The sequence below is a fragment of the Haliaeetus leucocephalus genome, unplaced genomic scaffold (genome assembly GCF_000737465.1).
Source record: "Haliaeetus leucocephalus isolate CR32 unplaced genomic scaffold, Haliaeetus_leucocephalus-4.0 Scaffold722, whole genome shotgun sequence".
Lineage (NCBI taxonomy): Eukaryota > Metazoa > Chordata > Aves > Accipitriformes > Accipitridae > Haliaeetus > Haliaeetus leucocephalus.
The window spans coordinates 5,109,090-5,131,302 of NW_010973158.1; the positions used below are offsets into that span (position 1 = coordinate 5,109,090).

General features: G+C 37.0%; 1 protein-coding gene across 3 annotated transcripts; it reads left to right on the forward strand.

The window, feature by feature from the left end:
* The first annotated feature begins 109 nt into the window (after positions 1-109).
* On the forward strand, positions 110-19,928 carry MIER3 (mesoderm induction early response 1, family member 3). Of its 3 annotated transcripts, none has more exons than XM_010580563.1 (12): positions 110-162; positions 2,410-2,555; positions 4,462-4,596; positions 6,054-6,174; positions 8,372-8,457; positions 8,659-8,731; positions 12,133-12,284; positions 12,748-12,829; positions 16,784-16,878; positions 18,734-18,861; positions 19,045-19,190; positions 19,273-19,928. In XM_010580563.1, exons 2-12 carry the CDS (start codon positions 2,457-2,459, stop codon positions 19,728-19,730), a joined length of 1,575 nt encoding a protein of 524 aa, XP_010578865.1. In that variant the 5' UTR covers positions 110-162; positions 2,410-2,456; the 3' UTR covers positions 19,731-19,928. The 3 variants fall into 3 exon arrangements, with proteins under 3 accessions (XP_010578865.1, XP_010578866.1, XP_010578867.1); XM_010580564.1 differs by having other exon boundaries at positions 16,787-16,878; XM_010580565.1 differs by lacking the exon at positions 110-162 and adding an exon at positions 3,592-3,727 and having other exon boundaries at positions 2,490-2,555.
* The last annotated feature ends 2,285 nt before the right edge of the window (positions 19,929-22,213 follow it).

The window sequence follows — 22,213 nt, forward strand, 5'->3', positions numbered from 1 at the left end:
GGGCCGAGGCCGGCGGGGAGCGGCGGGGGAAGGGCGCAGCTCCGGGGGCGGAGGGGGGAGAGCATGAAATGAAGACCTCTGCCTGCTGCCGGGTCGGAGGGACCCCGCTCTCACCTCGGTTTCTCTCCTCCCCGCAGGCTTCCTTTGGGAGTTCGAGCCCAGGTTCGTCCTCGCCCACCTCCAGCACTCGGCCTGCCGCCAGCCCGCCATTCTCTCCCTTCTGCTCCTTCCCAAATTTATCCCCTCGTAGCTTTCCTAACGATTCATGTGCACGCAATGAACCGCCTGCCAGATTTTTAAGAGAAGGAGATGTGCGCTGTGGAGTCCTTCCCTTAACTCTGGTTGCAGTTAGTAATTGGCTGCTGGGAACCCAAAATGAAAACAAAGTTTTGTAGCGCTTCTAAGTCAGTATCTCAGTAAAGCCATGTAGCCCGGAGAGAGACTGCTTCTCTTGTTGCTGATAACTACAGGCTTGTGTAAATTTTTAACTTCTTGGTAGAAGAGAAAATGCTTAAAATCATAATGCTAAGTAATTTGTAAGGCTTTAACTGCTGTTAAGGTTCTTTGGAATACTTTACGCAAGCAAGCATAGTTGACATCAGCAGGGCTACTCTCGAAGAAGTATTTGGGAATTTGCTTGTGTGTAACTGCCTTCTGCATTGGCTGTTTGTCTTCTTTTTTAACTACTCTTACGAAATTTATTGAGCTTCTATTCTTGGATGTGGTTTTAAATATTTTAAATGAGATGTTGAGCTTTCAGAGCTACTAAAGAAGTGGGACTTTTTCATCTAAAGTCTGTGAGTGGAATAGAACTTCCATTTGAGTTACTCAAACATAAGGTGGGTTAGAACAGCGATGAGAAGCAGTAATCTTGAGCACACAGATATATATAAATATATATTAGATTAAGGCAGTTGACACTTCTTTAAAACTGGATCAGGGTGTGATGGCCAAGAGCAGGAAAATTCAACACGTAATGTCATTATTGTAATTGGATTAGCCTTATCAGCTATACTGAAAGTTCTGTGAGACCATAATATGAATAACATGTGAATAAAGAGCATTTTTGGCCTGAGTGTTTCTCTACAGTATGATATTATGAACTGTCACAGTGTTGTCTCAAGTGAGCTAAAAAGACAAAGTTTACTTACATTGCCTGCATATAAAGAATGAATATTTAGCATAATTGCTGAAAAATTAGTTTGATGCTTTAAGACTCTAAAGTCTTAGTATGTACAACGGTCTGTTTCAAGGCTGGAAGCAGTGCAAAGAGGGGTACGGTTTTATTTTTTTGAGAAGGATTGAAAATTTGTAGCTATTCCCTTCAATACTTCTGAAGAAGTTCTTACATGGAAATAATTCTTAATAAGCTTTTTCTTTGCTGCTTGTAAGCCAAGGATTGCAACAGAGCACTAGTATGTAAAAACTAGAAGGGGAAGCCAGAAGTGAAAAAGAAATAGCCTAATCTGTTCATTTTCTCCATCCTGAAAGCCATAAGAAAGTGAACATTAAAGAACAAAATGACCCTGTAATTCAGTGATTTTTAGTGTAGAACACTGACTTTGCAGTGCAGAATATTCGCATCTTTAAAGCCTGTTGGATCTAATTATAACCTTTCTAAGAGTTGGCAAAATGAACTTAAAATAATAACAAAAACAATTATAGTACTTTTTTGATGACTTGTGAGTATCCTTGAGCAATGAAAAAGTGTCTGTTGGACCACAGAGCTGTCACAATAGCTTGTTAATTAATGTGATCCATTAGAAGCATTTTGGTTTTTCTGGTATATTTTCTTCAATATTTCTTGAAACTCTGCTATGTTTATTCTTTCTTCATAGATTAAGTGCTAAGAATTAAATTAGTCTTAATAAAAGATCCATCTGTGAGGCTAAACTAATTTGAGGCAAGTCTTGCTGTTTATTTTGCTGTTAGGAAGCTGATTAATAATCTAAGTTAGCTGTTTATCAGTGAAAAACTATGCTTGCTACCATATAAATCACATAAATAGAATCAGAGTCTATGAATCACAGTCTTGCAGCATCTGAAATCTTATGACATGTGTGCTTTGTACCTTAATGATGATTTCAAGTATGTTTTACACAATCTTCCATTCAGTAAAATACTAATTTGGGATTGTCCTTTCTGAAACTTTTTTTTAGTAGTTTAGGTACTTCTAGCAATAACTCTGTACTGCAAGAGACAAAACTGCACCTACTACTTACAAATACAAAAAGGGAAAGCCAGCTGAAACAGCTGAATTTGTCAAGTAGTTAGGAATTTGTTCCAGTTATTCCATTGAGGGTTCTGGCCCTGTATGTAAAAGAATTCATGCAACCATATTTTTTTCTGTGATGTAATTTCATATGTTGGTATAGAAAAAAAATTACTCAAATTAGGTTTTTTTGATAGTTGGCTCTTTATCGTCCGAGGATCATGACTTTGACCCATCTGCTGAAATGCTGGTACATGATTATGATGATGAGCGAACTCTCGAAGAAGAGGAGATGATGGAAGAAAGCAAAAATTTCAGCTCTGAAATTGAAGATTTAGAAAAGGTAAGAGTGACTCTTGCTCTCATAAATGTCCGTACATGTTGTAACTTTTATAGTGAAAAGAACACTCAACCTGTTCTTCAGTTTGTATTGTATAATGCTGTTTCCTGCAACATGCCTCTGCAGCTTGTTTAAAAAAAGAAAAGAAAATCATGTTTAGTTAGCGTATAGCAGTGCGTCCTCACCAAATGCCTGAACTTAGCTTCTGAAAGATCAGTGTTATGTTAAATTAATATTTTTCATTTAGTAGTCCTTTCACTTTGATAGAGAAATCACTGAAGCAGGTTTTAGAGTCCTGTCATCTAATATCTTTTATGACTTCTAAGTTTTGTTAGTTGGATATAAGTTGAAGCTGTACACTTTGCATACTATTAAGTGACAGCTAGCTGTATTTCATTCTCTTGGTTAGGTTTTGCTTTTCAATATGCAAACAAACAGTCCTGTTTTAGGCATGATGGATCACATTCATGTTCTATGTAAATGGTAGTTCTATGTCTTAGTTTCATCAGTTTGGCATTCGGTAGGTGTACACAATGACCAGCATGCTCCTTGGCTTTTCCTATTCCATTTTACGCTCTTTAATTACATGTTTTTCCTATTTATACCTCTTGTTCATCTGTGGCAGTGCATCACCCATTTTAAATGCTTGCTGAATGATGAACACCCACAAATTGATGTTGCTTTCATTATTGTTGGGTGACCCACTTACACCACTCAGCATAACTGCAGATTTTGGTCAACAAGAGTTCCAGGAAAGTGTAATTTTTAGCATCAAATATGAGGCTGTGTTTTTGTAGTCTGTGTGAGAACAAATTTTCTAAATGTGGAGTTAACAGTGTTCATACTCCTGATTTTTGTTTTTGTCCTGCTACCTTTACAGTTACATTTTTGCTGATTATGAACTTGCAATTATAATAGCAAAGCACCTCAGCAAGTCTGGTGGTTAAAATGGAGTTACTCCGCAAAATTATCTTATTGCTTCTGTAATAGAAGGTGGAAGAATTGAGAGCCGCTCATCTTAAACACTTTATTACTTTAGGCCCCGATCCTGGAAAGACTTGGATGTGAGTTTACATTTACCCATTGTGAAAAGTCTTTGCAGGACTAAGACCTTAGCTGACTAAAGAAAACAAGTAATTTAATCAGTGTATGAGTTGAACGAGAAATTTTTAAAGGTAATATAACTTTTAAAGGTATAAATATTGGAAAATATTTTTTATATTTTGATGGCTTGAATCAGGTAACTAAAAAAATCTCCACTGTTTATTGTTTTATTAATTGAATTAAGATGCAGATGTGATGATACTGAAATCAATCACTTGATCAAAAACTGGTGGAAAAAACGAGTTAGAAATCAAGCCTTTCTCTTGATTTTTTTCTTTCTGTATCATTAGCTGTCTTTCTCCTATTATCTTCTCAACAGTCATTGTAAAATATATTGTGCAGGAGATTGAAAGGAGGGCTTAAAAGTTGTTATATGCATTTACTTATGTGGGGTTTTGCACACTTGCAGCTGTAACTGTAGGACTGAAGTCTTCAAGTTTTTCTGCATTTCTCTCTTGTAGGAGGCTTGTTAGTGTTTCTAGGATATCTTCTGTCTTGAAAAAGTATAGGCAAATCATGCTCTACAGTATGAATCAGATAAGAAGCAAATTTTTAATACTTACTCTTTAGTTTCATCCAGTAAACAATTTTCTACAATTGCTTGATAGGACTTCGCTATATGCCAAGAGACATGGTTATGAATTATTTCAGTCCTGTGCCTGAATCAAGATTCCTGCTTTCAATTAAGTTTTTATTTGCTTGTTTTTTACTTTTGTTCTTCAAAATATGTCTTATCCTTTTAGGCCTGAACTGTTTACAAGTATTTGGCAATACGTTGAAATGTTTGTAAATCCTCTTGTGTTAGGAAGGAAACATGCCATTGGAAGATTTACTGGCATTCTATGGCTATGAACCCACGATTCCAGTTATGGCGGGTTCCAGTGCTGATAGCTCTCCAAGTGAACTTGCAGATGAACTTCCAGATATGACTCTAGATAAAGTAAGTCACAACCATTTTCCCCTGTATTATGGTTTAAATGCAGAAATCCAGGTGACCTTAAATTATATTTCACTATCCCTTAATGTTACAAAATATGTATCTTTGTTAATTTCCATATACAATATTACCCTGAATTCATTCTTTTTCAACAACATTGAGGATCTGATTCTAATTATAATTATCACTCTTACAAATGCATAACAACTTCAGTGGCACTATATTACTACAAATAAGAAATGAATAAGTTAACAGTTCTTCTAAAACACATTCTAAAACACATATTGAACTTTCAATAGGTGTTGGTTTTTTTTTTTTAATAGAAGTGGGATTTTTTGATAGTGTATGCAATGTCCAGAAGTAATAATTCTGACTTCTAACACACATGTCAAGTATCAAAACGTCTGTGGATAACTTGAAAATGCACTCCTGAATGCCTTGGAATGTTGCTTTCAAATGCATATAATTTGGAAAGATCTCAACTTTGGGGAGTGAGAGAGAGATTATTTTATGTACAGTGACTACATGTGTTGCATTGCTGATGTAAAAACCTAAAACTTCAGGTTTTGTGATTTGCAAGCTTACTTTGAATTCTGAGATTTTAGTCTGATTTTTGGCTGTAAAGCATATGCAGCTTGTAATTTGAATTATAAAGTACGTAGGTATAAGTATATGTCTTTTTTTTTTTTTTTTTTTTTTCTGGGGGTTTGATGTAATGGTACAGTCCACAGAAAGTAGGATATAATGATGGCTCTGCACATCTGATTCTCATTAGGATTCACGATTGTGTTGAGGCTACAAAAATGTAGTCGGCTTGTTGTCTAATACAGTTCTTTCCCTTCCTAACCTCTCTACAGAGGGGTTCAAACATGTCTGGTAGTGGAGGAAGTGTGCTTTTTCTTTCGTAACATCTTTTTCTTTAACCTACAGAAATGTCAATTTTTTTGTATTTTGAGAAGATAACAGGTTGTCTATTGTCTGTAACTGTCCTCTCAGCAGAAGTCTACAAAAATGCCTGGCTGTTTTGCTTTGTTTTTTTTTTTTTTTCCCCAGAGTTTAAGGGGTAGCAGTCTTTTAAAACTTCAGTATACCTGTGATGCAAAGAATGACAGAATTCTACAGATTTGAGGAAGCTTCCACTGGCATTTTTCATGGGAAGCAGCTGGAGGAACATCTGAGATTGATGCTTGCAGAAGTTACTTCTTGTGCATTTGTTTTAATAGAAGACAAAGGGGAAATGAACCCCTGTGTTCAACTCTGAAATGAATCGTTATATTTGTTCTTAGATTGAGGAGAAGCAAACTAGCTTTTTAATTAAGGGAGTATGGTCTGCTAAATTTACTTATGGTAAAATAATTATTTTTAATTAATGAGACTTACAATTTGCTGAATCTAAATGCTCACCAGTCTATACTTAATAGTCAGTCTGATGTTTTATGTTTTTTATTTTAATGATACAGGAGGAAATAGCTAAAGACCTCTTGTCGGGTGATGATGAAGAAACACAGTCCTCTGCTGATGACTTGACACCATCAGTTACTTCACATGAGGCTACTGACTTCTTTCCTCGGCCATTAAGATGTAGGAAACCTAATTTTTTAATAGTACTCAAAAACTCCTAGCATTATATGTAGCTTCCTAGCTTAAAATATCAAAACTGGTAGTGCTGACTTTACTGGGAATTGAGAAACAGTGCTTTGCAGGATGTTGTACATGAATGTTGTCTTTGGTTGGTATTACTGATTACCTGAAAGACTTATATTTGGTACTGTTCTCAAAGCACAAGTAAAATTAATTTCTCTACAAATACAATAACTTCATAATTAATAGTTAATGTGGTATTGAGGAACACCCTTAATTCATTTTCAATATGTAAGTGAATTACATGAATATGTAACCCATTCTTTTAAATTAGTGTTTCTCTACTAAAATTTTTGCTGCTGCTTTTAAGCCAGTGACTTCTCCGTGCAGCCTGTGGATGTGAACTGGGACGCGGTTTCTTTGTGATTATTTCCCTTCACACATTCAACTTCATGGGGTGAGCCAAAGTGGTTTTATATGGGATGGGGCCTATAAACCCATGACCACCAAAATTTCACTACCCATGGAGCTATTACGGGAAAGATCTGAGAACCAGTGGTTCAGTTATCCAACCTGGACGAGATATTCCTCATTGCCTGTTGCAGCTTATTTGTTCACTGGTGTACTAGAGTTAGAGCAATGTGGAGGATTTTTATCACAGTTTTGATTTGGCAAGTATTTTAAGCTATTCCTGGGGGATTTCATTCCTCTAGAGCAGTGGGATGATAAAGGGGATGTGCTGCCTCAGTCATCAGCAATTGTAGCCCTTTGCATGCTGCTGATTGTGTAATAAATATAAGACATTTGTATTGAAAGAGAGATACAAAAACCTTAAAAATGATAACACCCTTTTTTCAGTTAAGCAACCACAAACTTGCTGGCACTTAAACATTGCTTGTGAACTGTTAATGAATATGACACTGAAAGTGTGGCAGCTTCATAGAAAAAATAATTAGCCCCTCATCTTATTGAGGGTTAAGAAACAGTGATCTTTGTTTTCAGCTGTCATGGTTTTCTGTCAGAATATTTTAAAATCGAATATCCACCATTTCAGGGAGGGAGTTGTCAGTTGTCTGTGCTGTTGGAAGTTTCACCTTTTTTTCTGATCTCTGTCAATTTCTCAGATACTAACATAACATTAACTTTTAAGATAACGTGTCTAATACATAACATAGGCTATTTTAAATTTGCTTTAATTGGAAAAAATAATTGCCTATGATTATCCAGGCATATTGTTACTTCATGCATTTAGGTTAGCTTCTTGCGTTCTACTAATAACAAGAAAAAGAGATACTGGTGATTGTAGTAGTGACTACAGAAGAAGAGCCTCAGTCCATAGAGTCTTGGATATTGTCTCTGATGTTGACGATTCTGTTTAGTTGTGGCGAACCTGAAATTGCAACCCTATTTATAAGCATATTTTTTCTCAAGTTTGAGAATACAAAATAGCTTTAATCATATCAGAACTGTGGATTCCATTCTGCCAGAGATTATACAGCTATAAAAACAGAATTACTTCAGAACCCAGTACCACAGTGTTGCAGATTCTAAAGTACGAGTTCTCATGTGGAGTACTGTATTTGAATTGCTTGGTGTGCTCTGCTGTATTTCTTCCTAATTAAAAAAAAAAAAAGGAATAAGCAGTCTTTTGCTGTATTTTGCTTATTCCATTTTGTGTATCTCTCCTGTATCTTTACTCCATGCTGAGGCAGCCCTGTTTAAAGGAATGTTTTGAATGCCCATTAAAACTTCTGATGAAAGGTTTTAGTAGGTAATAAAGACATACCTTCAACTTTACTTTCTTTGTGATTAACCTGAGGCTAAGTCATAGCCCTGGAAGTTTTCTGGTTTTCTCATACCTTTTCTGTAAGGTATAAGCCTTTTTTGAGAAAATTGATGAAGAATCATGATCTCATTTCCTTTTGACTGTTAGAAATATGGTAGATTGTTTCAGTTGAGGTGATGATAAATGTTTCCGTTCTGCAGTATACAAGTACCAGTGCCTTCTGACTTCATATTAGTTTGATAGAAATGTAGATTAACAGACTTCTGACAGAAATGTAGATCAACAGATTCATTTTAAGTGTCTCCCAGAATAAAAGCAAGGTGCCCCTTTCAAAAGTAAACATTATCTTGTAGTTCTGTGTTTGAACTGAAAATTCTTCCTAGCTAAAACCAAACTTCTTTGTGTCTGAAGCAAACACTACATGTGATGGAGATAAGGAATCAGATGGTGAAGATCTAGAGGCAGACAATGGTAATTCATCTGAAGATTTGAGAAAGGTAATGATTGTGTCTTAAAAAAAAAAGTTAAAAGAACTTTATTGTTAAGAAAAATGCATTCAGATTTATAGTACATATCTAAAATAGTACCTTAACTCTGGAATTCTCTGCCAAATGCCAGGTTAATGGCATTTTTAATGCTTCCATTCCACAAAATATTAAGTTAATACCTTTCTCTTTTCATTTTTGTTACATCTTCAGGAAATAATGGTTGGTTCACAGTACCAGGCTGAAATTCCACCTTACCTTGGCAGATACAGTGATGATGAAAAGGGTAAGTTCTTCTGACTGTTTTACTTTTTATTTTATGTTTATACATAGCAGTTGATGGGAAAATGTTATTTAAATTTATAAGGTAAATTCAATGACTTACTTAAAGTCTCAGAGACCTTAAAAAAGGGGGGGGGGGGCACTAGAAAACTGAAGTAAAACAACTGCAGAATTATATCTCAGAAATGTGATTCTTAACTTTGAGAGGACATTCTGAAGAAAACATTGGATGGTGGATTACAGTGTTAATTCTGAAGTATCTAGTAATATTAGTAGGCAACAAACTGTGGATCAAGAAGGAAATATTTTCATCAGAGTATCATAACCGGGCTATGAGCATGTAACTTAGTTTACACTGAAGACCTTCAAAACAGTATTTTTCTTTGCTCATTTTTTGGCAAGCACAACAGTGTAGGTTACAAAATGGATATGGAAAATAAAGCAAGAAACTACTTTAAATTTCCATAGCATGAGTAGAAGATGTGGGTTCTGATACACTGTCTTTTAAAAAATAGTATTTTTTAAGTATGATATTATTCCAGTGTAAATTTAGGTTAAAAACTGCAATTGTGCTAGAGTAGAAAAAAGAACTTATTTAATAGAGTCTTGTATCTTTAGAAACCTTTACTATGAGAAAAGTATAGCACATACAGCTGTGGAATTCAAAAAGCAAATAATGAAAGAAATTTGCTCATGCGTGGAACAGCTCTGAAATCAAGGAACAGTTTGGGGGATAATATTAATAAATTAAGTGCATTCTGTTTTTTTTTCTGTAAATTTTCAATATTCTGTAACTTACTTGTGTTCAAACTGTAACATTTCATGGGAATATTATTCACGTGAAGTATATCAAGTGTTTTCACCATTACTAACTGCTTTTTTGAATAATGATCCTTTGCAGTAGATAAGAAGAATGTTTGGTATGGATGGAGCTGGAACCATTAGCAAGTGAACATGTCTTGTGTTGCTTCAGAGACCTAGGGAAGTCTCCTGTTTTCTAAGATTCAAGCACGATGCTTATGGGTTGTAAGAAATGGAGGAGTAAGAACCAGATTTATCTGGATAGTCCTTTTACTATTTACACATCTTGATTTCTCCTTAGCCAAGAACTAGAGAAGTGCCAATGACCAGAGGATGACCAGTATGGGGTTAATCTCACAACTTTCTCTGGAATGAGTTGGTGCTAGAGAGAACCAGTGAGAGTCTTGTCTGCTGGCATGGCCAAGAGCAAAGAGGTAGCTCCCAGATCAGAGAGCCCAACGAGCTCCTTTTGCGATTATCAGTCATGGACTCCAGCTAGAAGTGCTGGGTTGTCTTGATTGATAAAGGAGGTTGAAGATGAGTGTCAGCAGTGCTTGGAGAGGTTGGACCTGGCTGTAGGGGTGGAGGATTCTGTGAAAGCTCTTCTGTACTCCCTGAAGAGCTTGTGATGTCATCTGCAAATACAAACCCCTGTTTGCCACCAAGTTGGGAGGGAGTGTTGATCTGCTCAAGGGTAGGAAGGCTCTACAGAGGGATCTGAACAGGCTGAATCGATGGGCTGAGGTCAGTTGTATGAGGTTCAACAAGGCCAAGTGGTGGGTCCTGCCCTTGAGTCACAATAACCCCATGCAGCGCTGCAGACTTGGGGAAGAGTGGCTGGAAAGCTGCCTGGCAGAAAAAGACCTGGGGGTGCTGGTTGACAGCTGGCTGAATATGAGCCAGCAGTGTGCCCAGGTGGCCAAGGCGGCCAACAGCATCCTGGCCTGTATCAGAAATGGTGTGGCCAGCAGGAGCAGGGAGGTGGTTGTTCCCCTGTACTCGGCACTGGTGAGGCCGCACCTCAAGTCCTGTGTTCAGTTTTGGGCCCCTCACTACAAGAAAGACACTGGGCTGCTGGAGTGTGTCCAAAGGAGGGCAACGAAGCTGGTGGAGGGTCCAGAGAACAAGTCTTATGAGGAGCGGCTGAGGGAACTGGGGTTGTTTAGCCTGGAGAAAAGGAGGCTGAGGGGAGACCTTATCACTCCCTACAACTACCCAAAGGGGGGTTGTAGTGAGGTGGGTACTGGTCTCTTTTATCAAGTAACTAGTGATAGGGTGAGAGGAAATGGCCTCAAGTTGTATCAGAGGAGGTTTAGATTGGATATTAGGAAAAATTTCTTTACTGAGAGGGTTGTTGAGCATTAGAACAGGCTGCCCAGGGAAGTGGTGGAGTCACCATCCCTGGAGGTGTTCAAAAAGTGTGTAGACGTGGCACTTCAGGACATGGTTTAGTGGGCATGGTGGTGTTGGATTGACAGTTGGACTCAACGGTCTTGAAGGTCTTTTCTAACCTAAACAGTTCTGATTCTGTGATTCTATGATTTCTCCTATGTACTCCGAGCTACCAGAATTGTGCTAGAAGGCAGTTCTGTTCTTTATAAACCTTACACTTGTAACATATCTATTTGAAAGTTTTCCATGTTCTTAAGCTGTAACAGAACTTTCAGAGGACATGTAATTTTATTCCTCACCTTAGCTTAATGTTGTTTCCCACAGTTTTATGAAAGATTTGAGAATCTTCATCTATTCTACTGTAACAGCCATTATGCTTGTGTGTTTGAATTGAATAACTAATTTTGTATCACCAAGACAGTATGTGAAACATTACATGCAATGTTAATCACAACTGTTGATCAGAATAAAGGATTTATAGTTTAATCTAGAATTGAAACGTGCACAGACTGACAAAGGTTCAGTCCAACTTTTGTGTATTTCCAATATATTGTCTTTCAAATAAGCTACTTAAGAGGTGCATGCATGATTTTAGTGTACTATGAAGGAGGAATATACATCCTGATTCCTTGTAAAGTATGCAACGTATAAGTTCTTAACAGCATTCAGTTGTTAGTGAATGGAAAAACAGATTACCACATTGAGACCTAAATTTCTGTTCTGTTAAGTTATCTTTGGCGAATTTTAGTTGAAAATGACCAATTAGCTACCTCCTCTTGTTTTTTTTTGACATGTAATATTTGAAATATTAAAGTAATACCCTACACTTTTACTGTAAACTATAGTTTATTTTTTGAAAACAGCTGAACAAAACTGTGAACGGTTTTGCTAGTTAGTTTATGTGGAGATGATGAATACATATGCATAACTTGACTTGAATCATCTAGCTGTCAACAAGCTGCTCCTCTGTAAAGACTCTTCATCTCAAGAGTTCAGTCTCTTATCTTCGTGGAACCTGAATCTCTTCACCATGTCACACTGCAGAGTCTGTCTCTTAACTGAGGCTTTTGGGGAAAAGTGAACTGCAATTGAAAAGTGGCATGATGGTGCTTGATTTGATTACTTCTGTATTCTTTGTCTTTGTGAAATAGCTCTTAATGTTACAGTCTTAAAAATGTCACACCTGGCATTAATGGATTTCTGTTTTAACAGCCTATGAAAATGAAGACCATTTACTTTGGAAACCTGATGTGATCTCAGAAAGTAAAGTTAAAGAATACCTTTTTGAAACCTCCTTAAGAACAGGAAATGAAAAAATGATTGGCAGAATTCCTGAAGGACTACATACCCGGGACAATGAACAAGTATGTTTTATATCCTGTTCCATTTGTGACACGTTGCTTTGTAATTAACATGTGTTCTCTTTCTCTGCCTTCTGTTATAAAGGCAGCAATACTCAATTTTCTTTTTTTTTTTTTAATTAGATGTTATTGGGGTCAGGATCTTATTTGTAACTTTAAGCACATGCTTAAAATTAAGAGTGTTTGAATGGTAGCAGTGTTGTGATCTGTGATGTTTCTGATTGCCATGCTGTTGACAAATCCAGCTTTTTTAATAATTGCATATAATGTTTTACACTTTCTTAATTAATCCTTGCCTTAACTTCTAGATGGTTTTGCTTTTGGTTGTTATTTTAAAATTTTCATCATCTATAAAGAAAAATTATCTTTTCTATGTTAGATATGCTAACTGAAGGGCTAGTTTTGGAGGTCTAGATTGGATATTTGCAAACATTGACTCTTTCTAAAGACTTTTTCTATTTTATAGGCACTGTATGAACTTCTTAAAAGTAGCCATAATGTTAAAGAAGCAATTGAGAGGTACTGCTCAAATGGAAAGGCGTCTCAGGGTAAGAGAGAATACCTGGTTTTTCAGAAATGTATGTTTGAAAAAAAAAAAAAGTTGCATAGAGAAACCTTGAGTAAGAATCAGGTTGATGAGCACATCCCTTTCCATGATGTCTTTAGCACAGATTAGGTATAATCTGACTGTTGGCCAGTTGGAAATTCCTGCTAGAGAAGTTTGCAACTTGTATAGAGGTTGAGGATCAGTTTTTCACCTTCCTTTCATTCCTCCTTTGCTGTTGTAACAATGGCACAGACTGAGGAGAGGGGTCGGGGTGAGCGGTGATTTTGCCTCCCGTGTGGCAGTTCTCACCCACATTACAGCATCTTTTTAAGGTCATGATGAATTATAATCTGATGACATTTATACCAAAATCAGGAGAACACAGCTGGCTATATAAATAAGCCCCACTCTCTTCCCCGCTGTGCTAATGTTGTGCTATGCCAATCCTAAACTGGTTCTACTGTATAGTTCCATAGGTCTTCAGTAGACCATGGAGAGCTTTGCTTGAGTTTACAGTGGAAAACGAGCTTCCATCTTGTTTGTCCCTGAGTTTATTACTCCCTTAAATGAAAGTCAGAGTTTATCATTTAGCAAAGACAGTTCTTTGTCCTATATTTTAACATATGTGTTGCATAAAGCAGAAATGGAGTATGAGCCCTGGTATAAACTGATAATCTGACAGATATTCCCTACTCAGAATTGGATTCAAAGGGAACTTGAGTGTTTACAAGTTAGGTGCTGTGAAAGCTAAGTATCTAAAGTAAAGCTGAAGGGTACAATAAGGACTGTCAGAGCAGTGCTTCAGAAGGCTCATGTACAGGAAGAGATTACGTAGACCTAAACAATAAGGAAGTATCAGTTGCAGGGTTGTGTCCTAAATCCCACACCTTTCTAGGATTTATGTTCCTGTTCCAGGATTGAAGAATACCTCTGCCTGTTTGTAGTTCAGCGCCCAAAATTCTGTCCTAAGGACTAGTACTCACACTCCCTGTCCTGCCCCACGTCAGATGGGACTTATTATACCTTCATTAAAAATGATAAAGGATGATAACACTGTCAGTGCCTGTCTCCTAGGGTGACCATTATGCTATGATCTGATCTACCCACTGAAGTTCACTGCTATCTCAAGATGAGAATTAAAAATCCACCACTCTCAAAATAATTTCTTAACTGTTGGACTTTACATGAGGATCTTTTATCTTTAAAACTTGAGAACTCTGTAGTAAAGAGTGCAAAATGAGTGGGGTGAGAAAGAAAGAAAATGGCTTTGCAGTGGCATGATTATCTCCTCCTTCTGGGAGCAGAAAGGTCTTGGTTTCAGTGTCTGCTTCCAGAAATGTTTTGAAATGTGTTTTTCCCCCCCTGCCATTGGCTGTTAATATCAGCTGAACAGGAACTTTGGATCATCATTATGAATGTAAGAAGCCTGAAATATCCCTTCTTAATTATATAGATCCAAACCGTAATCGAGATAGGAAAGCAACAATACTTGAGACAAAACTGACCTATTCAAATAGTTTGAGCTACTTTGTTTTAAAATTCTTACTCTTTTTTAATGATTTTTTGTTATTTGTAAAACTAAAATTCAGTTTTAGAAATTGCGGGTTTTATCTTAAAAAAACCCACAAAACCAAAACCAACAGAGAGATATTTGCAGTTCCGCCTTATGAAATCTGAAAGGGTTATTCCTGGGATCTTTAGGAGCAGATGGTTGGTTGGTTTGTTCCGGATTCCCTGATAGCCTTTGTTTTTCAAAAGCCTGGATCAGACTAAGTGTAGTCCCAGTCGGTTGGCCCTGTATGGCTACCCGAGGTATGCCTAGAGCTAAGCCTTTCTTCCACGGTTCATTATGCCTTTTCTGGGGGTCCACTACCTCACCAGGAGGTTTATGAGATTGGGGAAAGTGTCAGGGGTTCTGTGAAGTCTGTCTTACTTGCCAGATCCGTCTGCTGTCTGTGTTAGCTCAGGACAGCCCTGCTGGTGTTCGTTCACACCACCCCATTTCTCGACTATGATTTACAATGCCATGCATCAAGTCTGCCCAGGTCGGGATGGGTCAGAGAAGGGTTTGGCCACCCTGACCTTCCTGAGCATTATGTTCTGTGTTTTGTCTTATTTCAACTCTTTTTGCAATGAAGTACAATTTTAAAACAGCTGGGGCTCCTTTTACTAGTGGTTTCGTGGCTTTGGGGTCTACAGGGGCAGTGACAGGGTAATCACCATGTGCACCTCTGTTGTTAAGGCAGGCTGCTTTTGTAACGGCAGTAAAAAGTTCACTTAATGTTCTTACTGATATAGCAGTGGGCTCCCCTCTATCCTGAGGGTCTGTGCCTCCTGCCCAATATGCTACTCAACGGGTAATAGTGTGTGATTCAGTGTTAGGGGATGGTCTCCCATTCAAGAGCACTCCTGGTCCCCAAAAGCCATCCTGATCTAACATAATACAGTCTCCTTGTTAAGGAGGCTTGCCAGAGATACTCAGCCTTGCTTTTTTGCGTTTTTTCTTTTTGCTCCCTTGGTTGTTTAAGCATTTGGTTTATTTGCAGAGGTAACAGCATTTCTTGTCACTTTTTTTGTTCAAACTAATTTTGTAACATTCTCCCTTCTTGTTCATTACGTTCTTTTAACTGATATGCAGCTTATAAATACCTCTTCAACATCTTGTATATTATTATTATTATTACCTTCTCTTTACCGTCTTTCAGCTTCCCTTTTACAGGGTTCAACTGTTCTTTTATCTTATTCCAATTATCCCACTTTTCACGCACCCAGTCATATGAAAATTTCAGTGAAGGGTTAACTCTGTGACTCCATAACTAGTCAGTGATTGAATCGGCTATCCTGCCGACTACGCCAATTTTTTGTTGCAGGTGAATAATTGAGAAAAGTCATCGTTATGGGGTTAACTAAAAGGGTTTTTTTAATGATTAAATGATCAAATGATAATTAATAGTTGATTGGTAATTAAACTGTAATTAATCAATTGAATAGTAATTAAACTGATTTAGCAATAATTAATTGATAATTAGGTGGTGGTCAAACACCCTACTACTTACTACACTTCTAATAATTAAGCTGTAGCTTGATGTATATTAATGACATGTATATATATATATAATATACTTTTTAGGCTTAATGTAAAAATGTCACTTACCTAATTACAGCCTTTACATCCTGGGCAGGGGATGTCTGAACTCTGAAGGATAACCTTGAGAGGCATCTCTTCCCTGCTCGAGCGGAGATCAGTCCTGCCCAGACTGCTGCTCTGCAGGAGAGCTCAGAGGGCTTGGGGCAGCTACAGATGCTTATAGTGTAAAGTGACCAGCTCGTAGTCAGCCCTCCTCTTTGGTGTACATGCAGGTGTGCAGCTGTAGCAGTTTTAGTTTTGTCTACTCCCAGCTCAGGCTGGTACTGTTAGCTCCTGATAAGACATAGCTTAGACTTCTTGGTTCCTGAGAAGATACAGCCTAGCACAGTTCTCACGGTTTGCGCAGCAGGGCTGATCTCAGGCTGCCTTGTTGGTGATGCCTGAATCAAAGTACTGCTCGCTCACTCAGAGCAGGAGTATCCGTCACAACAGGTTGTTCCTTCAACGACCACTGTTCTTTGTATCCTGTGTGAGAAGAAATATTCAGAAAAATTATCTCTAGCTTACACCTCAGTGATGTTATCAAATCTTGTTTTTTTGATGACAAACTTATTAAGAAATAATGAATCAAATCTTTTGCGTGTCGCTTGCCCTCAAGGATAAAAGATTTCAGAAATCAAACTCTTCTATGAGTCTTTATAAGGAAGAATGTTAGATTTCAGGTAGGATATCTGTACAGTAGAGGAAAGAACATGGAATTTTTTTTTAGAATGCATTTGAATAGTCATCCATTAGCAACAAATATTTTATTTGTAAAAGGTTAGTGAGTGAAATCAAGTTTATCATGCTACTTTTATAATTGTCTAGAAGAGATGACAGCATGGACAGAAGAAGAATGCAGAAGCTTTGAACATGCACTTCTTATTTATGGAAAAGACTTTCATCTCATACAGAAAAACAAGGTTAGTATTCTACAGTTAAATGGAAGAATTAATAGATGATACAATGCTGAAAATCTGTAAAAGCAATACATTTGTCAGAAGCCATGCAGAAGAGTGAAATAAGAACCAACATATTAAAACCAGCTTGGCATTTTTGTCCTAATTTTTCCTCAGATGTCATTGGAAAACTAGGCATTGCAAGATGAGTCAATGTATTACCTCTGAAATTGACTTATGTTGACATTACTTCCATTTATGCATTCATATTACAATTTAGTTTAAATGTGTGCCTCATCGAGAAGTACAGTATTTCCATACCCACGGCAGTGGGAGGGGAAAATGCATCTTAACTTATTTTTGTCACCAGGAAGGTGCAAGTTTACTGAAACAGGCTTAGCTCTTTGTGTTTTCAGGAAGTGTAGTCATCCATAAGGACTCTGTTTTGTGGCCAGCAAAGGAGTTCTAATCTTGATCTGGATTGCTTCTGATTGACTGATCTGTGCCTGAAGAACAGGGATTTTTTTTTTTTTAATCAAAAAGCAACAGTTGTCAATATGGATGTTTCCAAATATTCTGTGTATCTACTTTATACTTTGATACCACCTTGAAAGTTTTTTCCTTTAGGAGTCAGGTGGTCTTGTATTTCAGATAAACTTGATAGGTTTGTTGTTGCTGTTCAGCAGCAGTAAGCTAGTCATGCTCAATACCTGGTTTAACCTGTCCTAAATGATATTTGGGTGGTTCACATTTTAAGTGGACCTTACCAATAAACAGTAATTCATCAGAGATGCAAAGAAATAATTTTAAAATATTTTTTCCAACATGCAACAAAGTATGTGGGTTGATGTATCTGTTGCTATGGATCGGAATTTGTCTAAGAAATCAGCTGGGTTTTCTTCCAAAAGGGTAAAATGCCTGGAAGTTCAGGGAAGGTTCTGGGACCCAGCATAAGCTGATACCACTTCTATTTCAAAAGTATCAGCTAGACAAGCTTTTGTGTGTGGAAGAATTTAACACGAGGTGTTTCCTTATCACTGTACTGCAAAGCGCTGTTAATTGGGACTTGATATCACTAGCATACAGACATCTGCTCATTTCCTCCCCTGCCTGGTATGTTGTTGTCTAAACTAGCAAGGTTTATTATTACACCCAAGGTATTTTGGATTTGCCTCTGATGTTTCCGTGAGTTTGATTAAGCTCAAGGATAGTTTACTGCCAACTGATAGAGTTGTATATGCTAGTTGTAAAACTTGAACTGGAACTGTGGGCTGAGGATGATGTGAAATGTTTCTGCATCTAAAAATGGATGTAGTTTATAAGAATATAGGTAGAAGTAATGACTTTTTCTACCAAGAATCTGATTTCACATAGCAAACTCCATTTGGGGGAAAGAGACAGTTAACATAGATCAAAATGAATCTTTTGAGTCCTTTATACCTTCTCAACGAGACTACAATTTTATTTTGTTGTTTAAGCGTTTACCATTGTGATTATCTGTTGTCAAAGCCTCCAGGATTCTGGACTTCCCCAAAAGGAATATGTACCCAAAGTCTTTCCTGTGCCACTTCTCTTAGGTCATTGATTTGCTCAGCTTTTTCCATCTTAAGAGAGAGTCTATCTTATAGTTTAAAAAAATTGTTATATATATAAAAGCTTCAGATGTAGATATAGTTTCAATCTAGTTTTAAAAAAGTCAATAATGCATTCAGTAGAACAAATGTAATACTTGAAACTGTAGATCTTTGAAGTCTTCTAATCTAATTGGTTTGTTCCAGATACTAGAACAATAAAACTAACAATATTGCAGGAGAATTTGAGAGATGACAAAACATAAGTCTTTGCATTAATCTTGTCAATTCTTCCTGCCTTCTTTTAGGTAAGAACCAGAACAGTTGCTGAGTGTGTGGCTTTCTATTACATGTGGAAAAAGTCAGAACGTTATGATTACTTTGCTCAGCAAACAAGATTTGGAAAGAAGAGATATAACCATCATCCAGGAGTTACGTAAGTAAAACGTTCTTGGAATATGTTTTCTGTTACAAATCATAAATGTAGAAGATTATTTTTTTCCTTCTGTCATTGCAGTGTAATGCTGCAGTGGCTATGGCAACTGAAATTAAATCCATCATCATTTTTAGGCTTTGTTTTCCAGTTAAATAATACATTATGGATGCAATATTCTTTTAGGGACTACATGGATCGTTTGGTCGATGAAGCAGAAGCCCTTGGTGGCGCAGTGCATTCTTCAGCCTTAACATCTAATAGTCGAACAGAAACCATTCCTGATCAACAGTTAAGCATTCTGAACTCTATCACTGCCAATGAGTTGACAGGTAAATCAAGGAAAAAAAAAATTTGTTATTGTAACTATGCAAACAACTATTTCATTTGCATTTGTGTTCATCTTTTCTCCAGCATTGACAAATAGTGTAGCTACAGTCTGCCACACTTCAGATGTGAACTGCCTGGATGACACCTTTCCTCCTATGGACAGCTTACCCCGAGCACCAGTTAATCACGTGCCTGTTGGAACAGAAGAATTGCTTAACTTGCCTAGCAATGGTGAAAGTGATTGTTTTAATTTATTTGAGACTGGCTTTTATCATTCAGAGCTAAACCCAATGAACATGTGCAGTGAGGAGACAGAAAGACCTGCGAAGAGATTGAAAATGGGAATTGCTGTCCCAGAATCTTTCATGAGTGATGTCTCTGTAAATAACCTTGGTGTGGACTTCGAGAACCACACACACCATATTACCAGTGCCAAAATGGCTGTTTCAGTGGCTGACTTCAGCAGTCTATCTGCAAATGAGACAAATGGTTTTATCAATACCCACACTCTTCACCAACATGCTGCCCTTCACTCAGAATGACTGTGGAAAACTAAACAAACAGTGGGTACTTTATGCAGTAGTAGTAAACTTGATGGGAGCTATCAGGTTTGCTTAGTCTTTCACTGGAAGTTTGAACTTTATGACATCAGTGATGTCTTTGTATGTATAGAACTATATCTTGATTTATCAAGAGTAATTTCTTTTTCAGTCCATAAATGTGGAAATGTCATAGGATGTTCAGCAGAGTTTGGGACTAAGAGAACTCTGTGGTGCAGCTTTAAGCTCTGCTTCAGTTTTTTTTAAAGCCTGTAGACGGAGGCCACCGTTTCAAAACCAGCACAGAAGTTCTGAATGAATTGGAGTGGCTTTTTAGTCTAAGTTACTTTTGCCGTAACGGATGCAGTGGAATAACAATGTTTACAGGTACCGATCCTGATCCCTGCTCAATGTAGCATTTTTTTTTTTTTTTCCTTATAAAGGCAGGGATGGGTTTCTTTAATTTAAACTGCACAAACATACAAGGATGTTTTTTAAATGGAACCTTCTCTCATGTGATACTAAACTAGAGCACTTCAGTTTACAAAACAGCAAGTTCATCTTGGTGGAAGCTAGCACAAGGGACTTAACATGACTAAAGTGTGAAGACCTACACTTCGATGCTGTTGCAAAAATATAGGCCATGGCTACCTTACAGAGAAGTAATTATGCTGCCATAGGTGTCTGTGTACTTTAAACTTATTTACTGGCTTAAACAGATGCGTTTTAGGCTATATTGTATTCGGATGGGTTTTGTCCACGACTTTGAAGAGTAATGTAATCATGTACCTTAAGTTTCCTAAGGCAGCTGATGTATAAAGCTACAGTCTGCACAGCTTAGGATTTACCACTAAACAAACAGTCTACATTTGGAAGACATCTTAGATTGTTTGGAGCACTGCAGTTCAAAGTGTTACAGTTTTGAGGGACTATCTAGTTTATATAGGAATAGTAGAACCTTGAAGTATGTATTTGAAAGTTTTTCTTTAGTGTGGATTGCATTTATTTGTTTTGGCAAGTCATTGGCTCAAAAATGGCACTTCACTACCTTGGTCAAATAGGAAAGGATGAGTAAAAATGTTTCCCATAAAAGCAACTATGTAACTTCAGTACATTTTTTTTTATTATTATTATTATTTTGAACCCTGAGTGCAATTTAGCCATCCAGGAAGTTTGTCTTGCAAACGTTTGTTCTAGTTCTTGCGGGAGAGGCAGCCCAAGCATAGTATTGGCTTGTAACCGGTTGTTGTAGCATACAGCTTGCAGGGTTTTTTAATGAGAATCTGAACCTTACTTCAATAGGATTACCCCTTTCCCGCCATACTTTTTCTTTGCACTGTTTGTATTACAAATTTAATTGCCACTAATTTGTTTTCATTATTCAAGTGATTAAGTTTGCATTGTTGATATTTGTAATAGTTGCTTCAAGGTTATGCTGAGTAATTAGAAAGTAGTGACTTTAATATTTGAAAGGGAAGAGGGTATTTATTATGCATACTGTGAAATGCATTGACATCCTGAGTTTCGGATGCAGCGTATGGAGTTTTCTTTACAGCATTGTAATGAAGATTGCTTTGAAGTGTTTACACAATAGCACATCTACCATATTAAAACCAAATTAGTTTAGCACAGTGGACAAAAGTAGACATAATTTTGTAATCCGTTCTTAATTTACACATCTGAAATATGTAACTTTAGTAAGTACACAGTAAATAACAGGTAGCCTTGGCCCTGTGTTGTACTCTGACATTTTTAGCCAAGTTGTCAGCTTCTTGTTGCTGTGTTTTGTGCTGAACTTTGTACCTTGTTTTTTTTTTTTATGAATCAACACATTTTACGTAATTTTGTAAAATACTGGCCATAATCCTCCATTGTTATACATTCAAGTTTATCTATGGGTTTACAGTGAGTGGCTGGTCTGTATAAAAATCATTATACAAAGATGACTGAATGCTTATACCAGTTGCACTTAAATGAACATGCCCATTCTCATTAGCTGATGCAGTAATATATTCAGTTTATCTATGCATTGCTGGGCTCTTAAAGTAGACAGAGACTTGTCTAAGATTTGGGTTGTCAGCAAGTTGAATGGACACTTTAGTTATTTAATAAAGACTTTTGACCAAAATTCAGAAAATGATATGAGAGAAAAATGAATTCCAGCTAGTCTAATAGATTTTTAAATGCTGATCTTATTTAGCCTGTTGGCTAGCTAGCTGGTATCGTTTACTTTTAATTCCTTGTTAAAATGAGGCAATAATTTGCAAGATTTTGTAAATATGTAAATTCTTCATATCTTTTTAGATATCTATTTCAATATTTTCTGACTACTTCCGTGTATAGTTACATTTTTGTGCATGCTTGATGTGACATTCATAAATTTGTACCACTATGACTCTATCCATGTAAAATAGCTATTTATTGAACTTTTCTTTTAAAAGCTGGACTTACTTATTTTTCTCTCAGTTTAAACATTTAAATGGAGA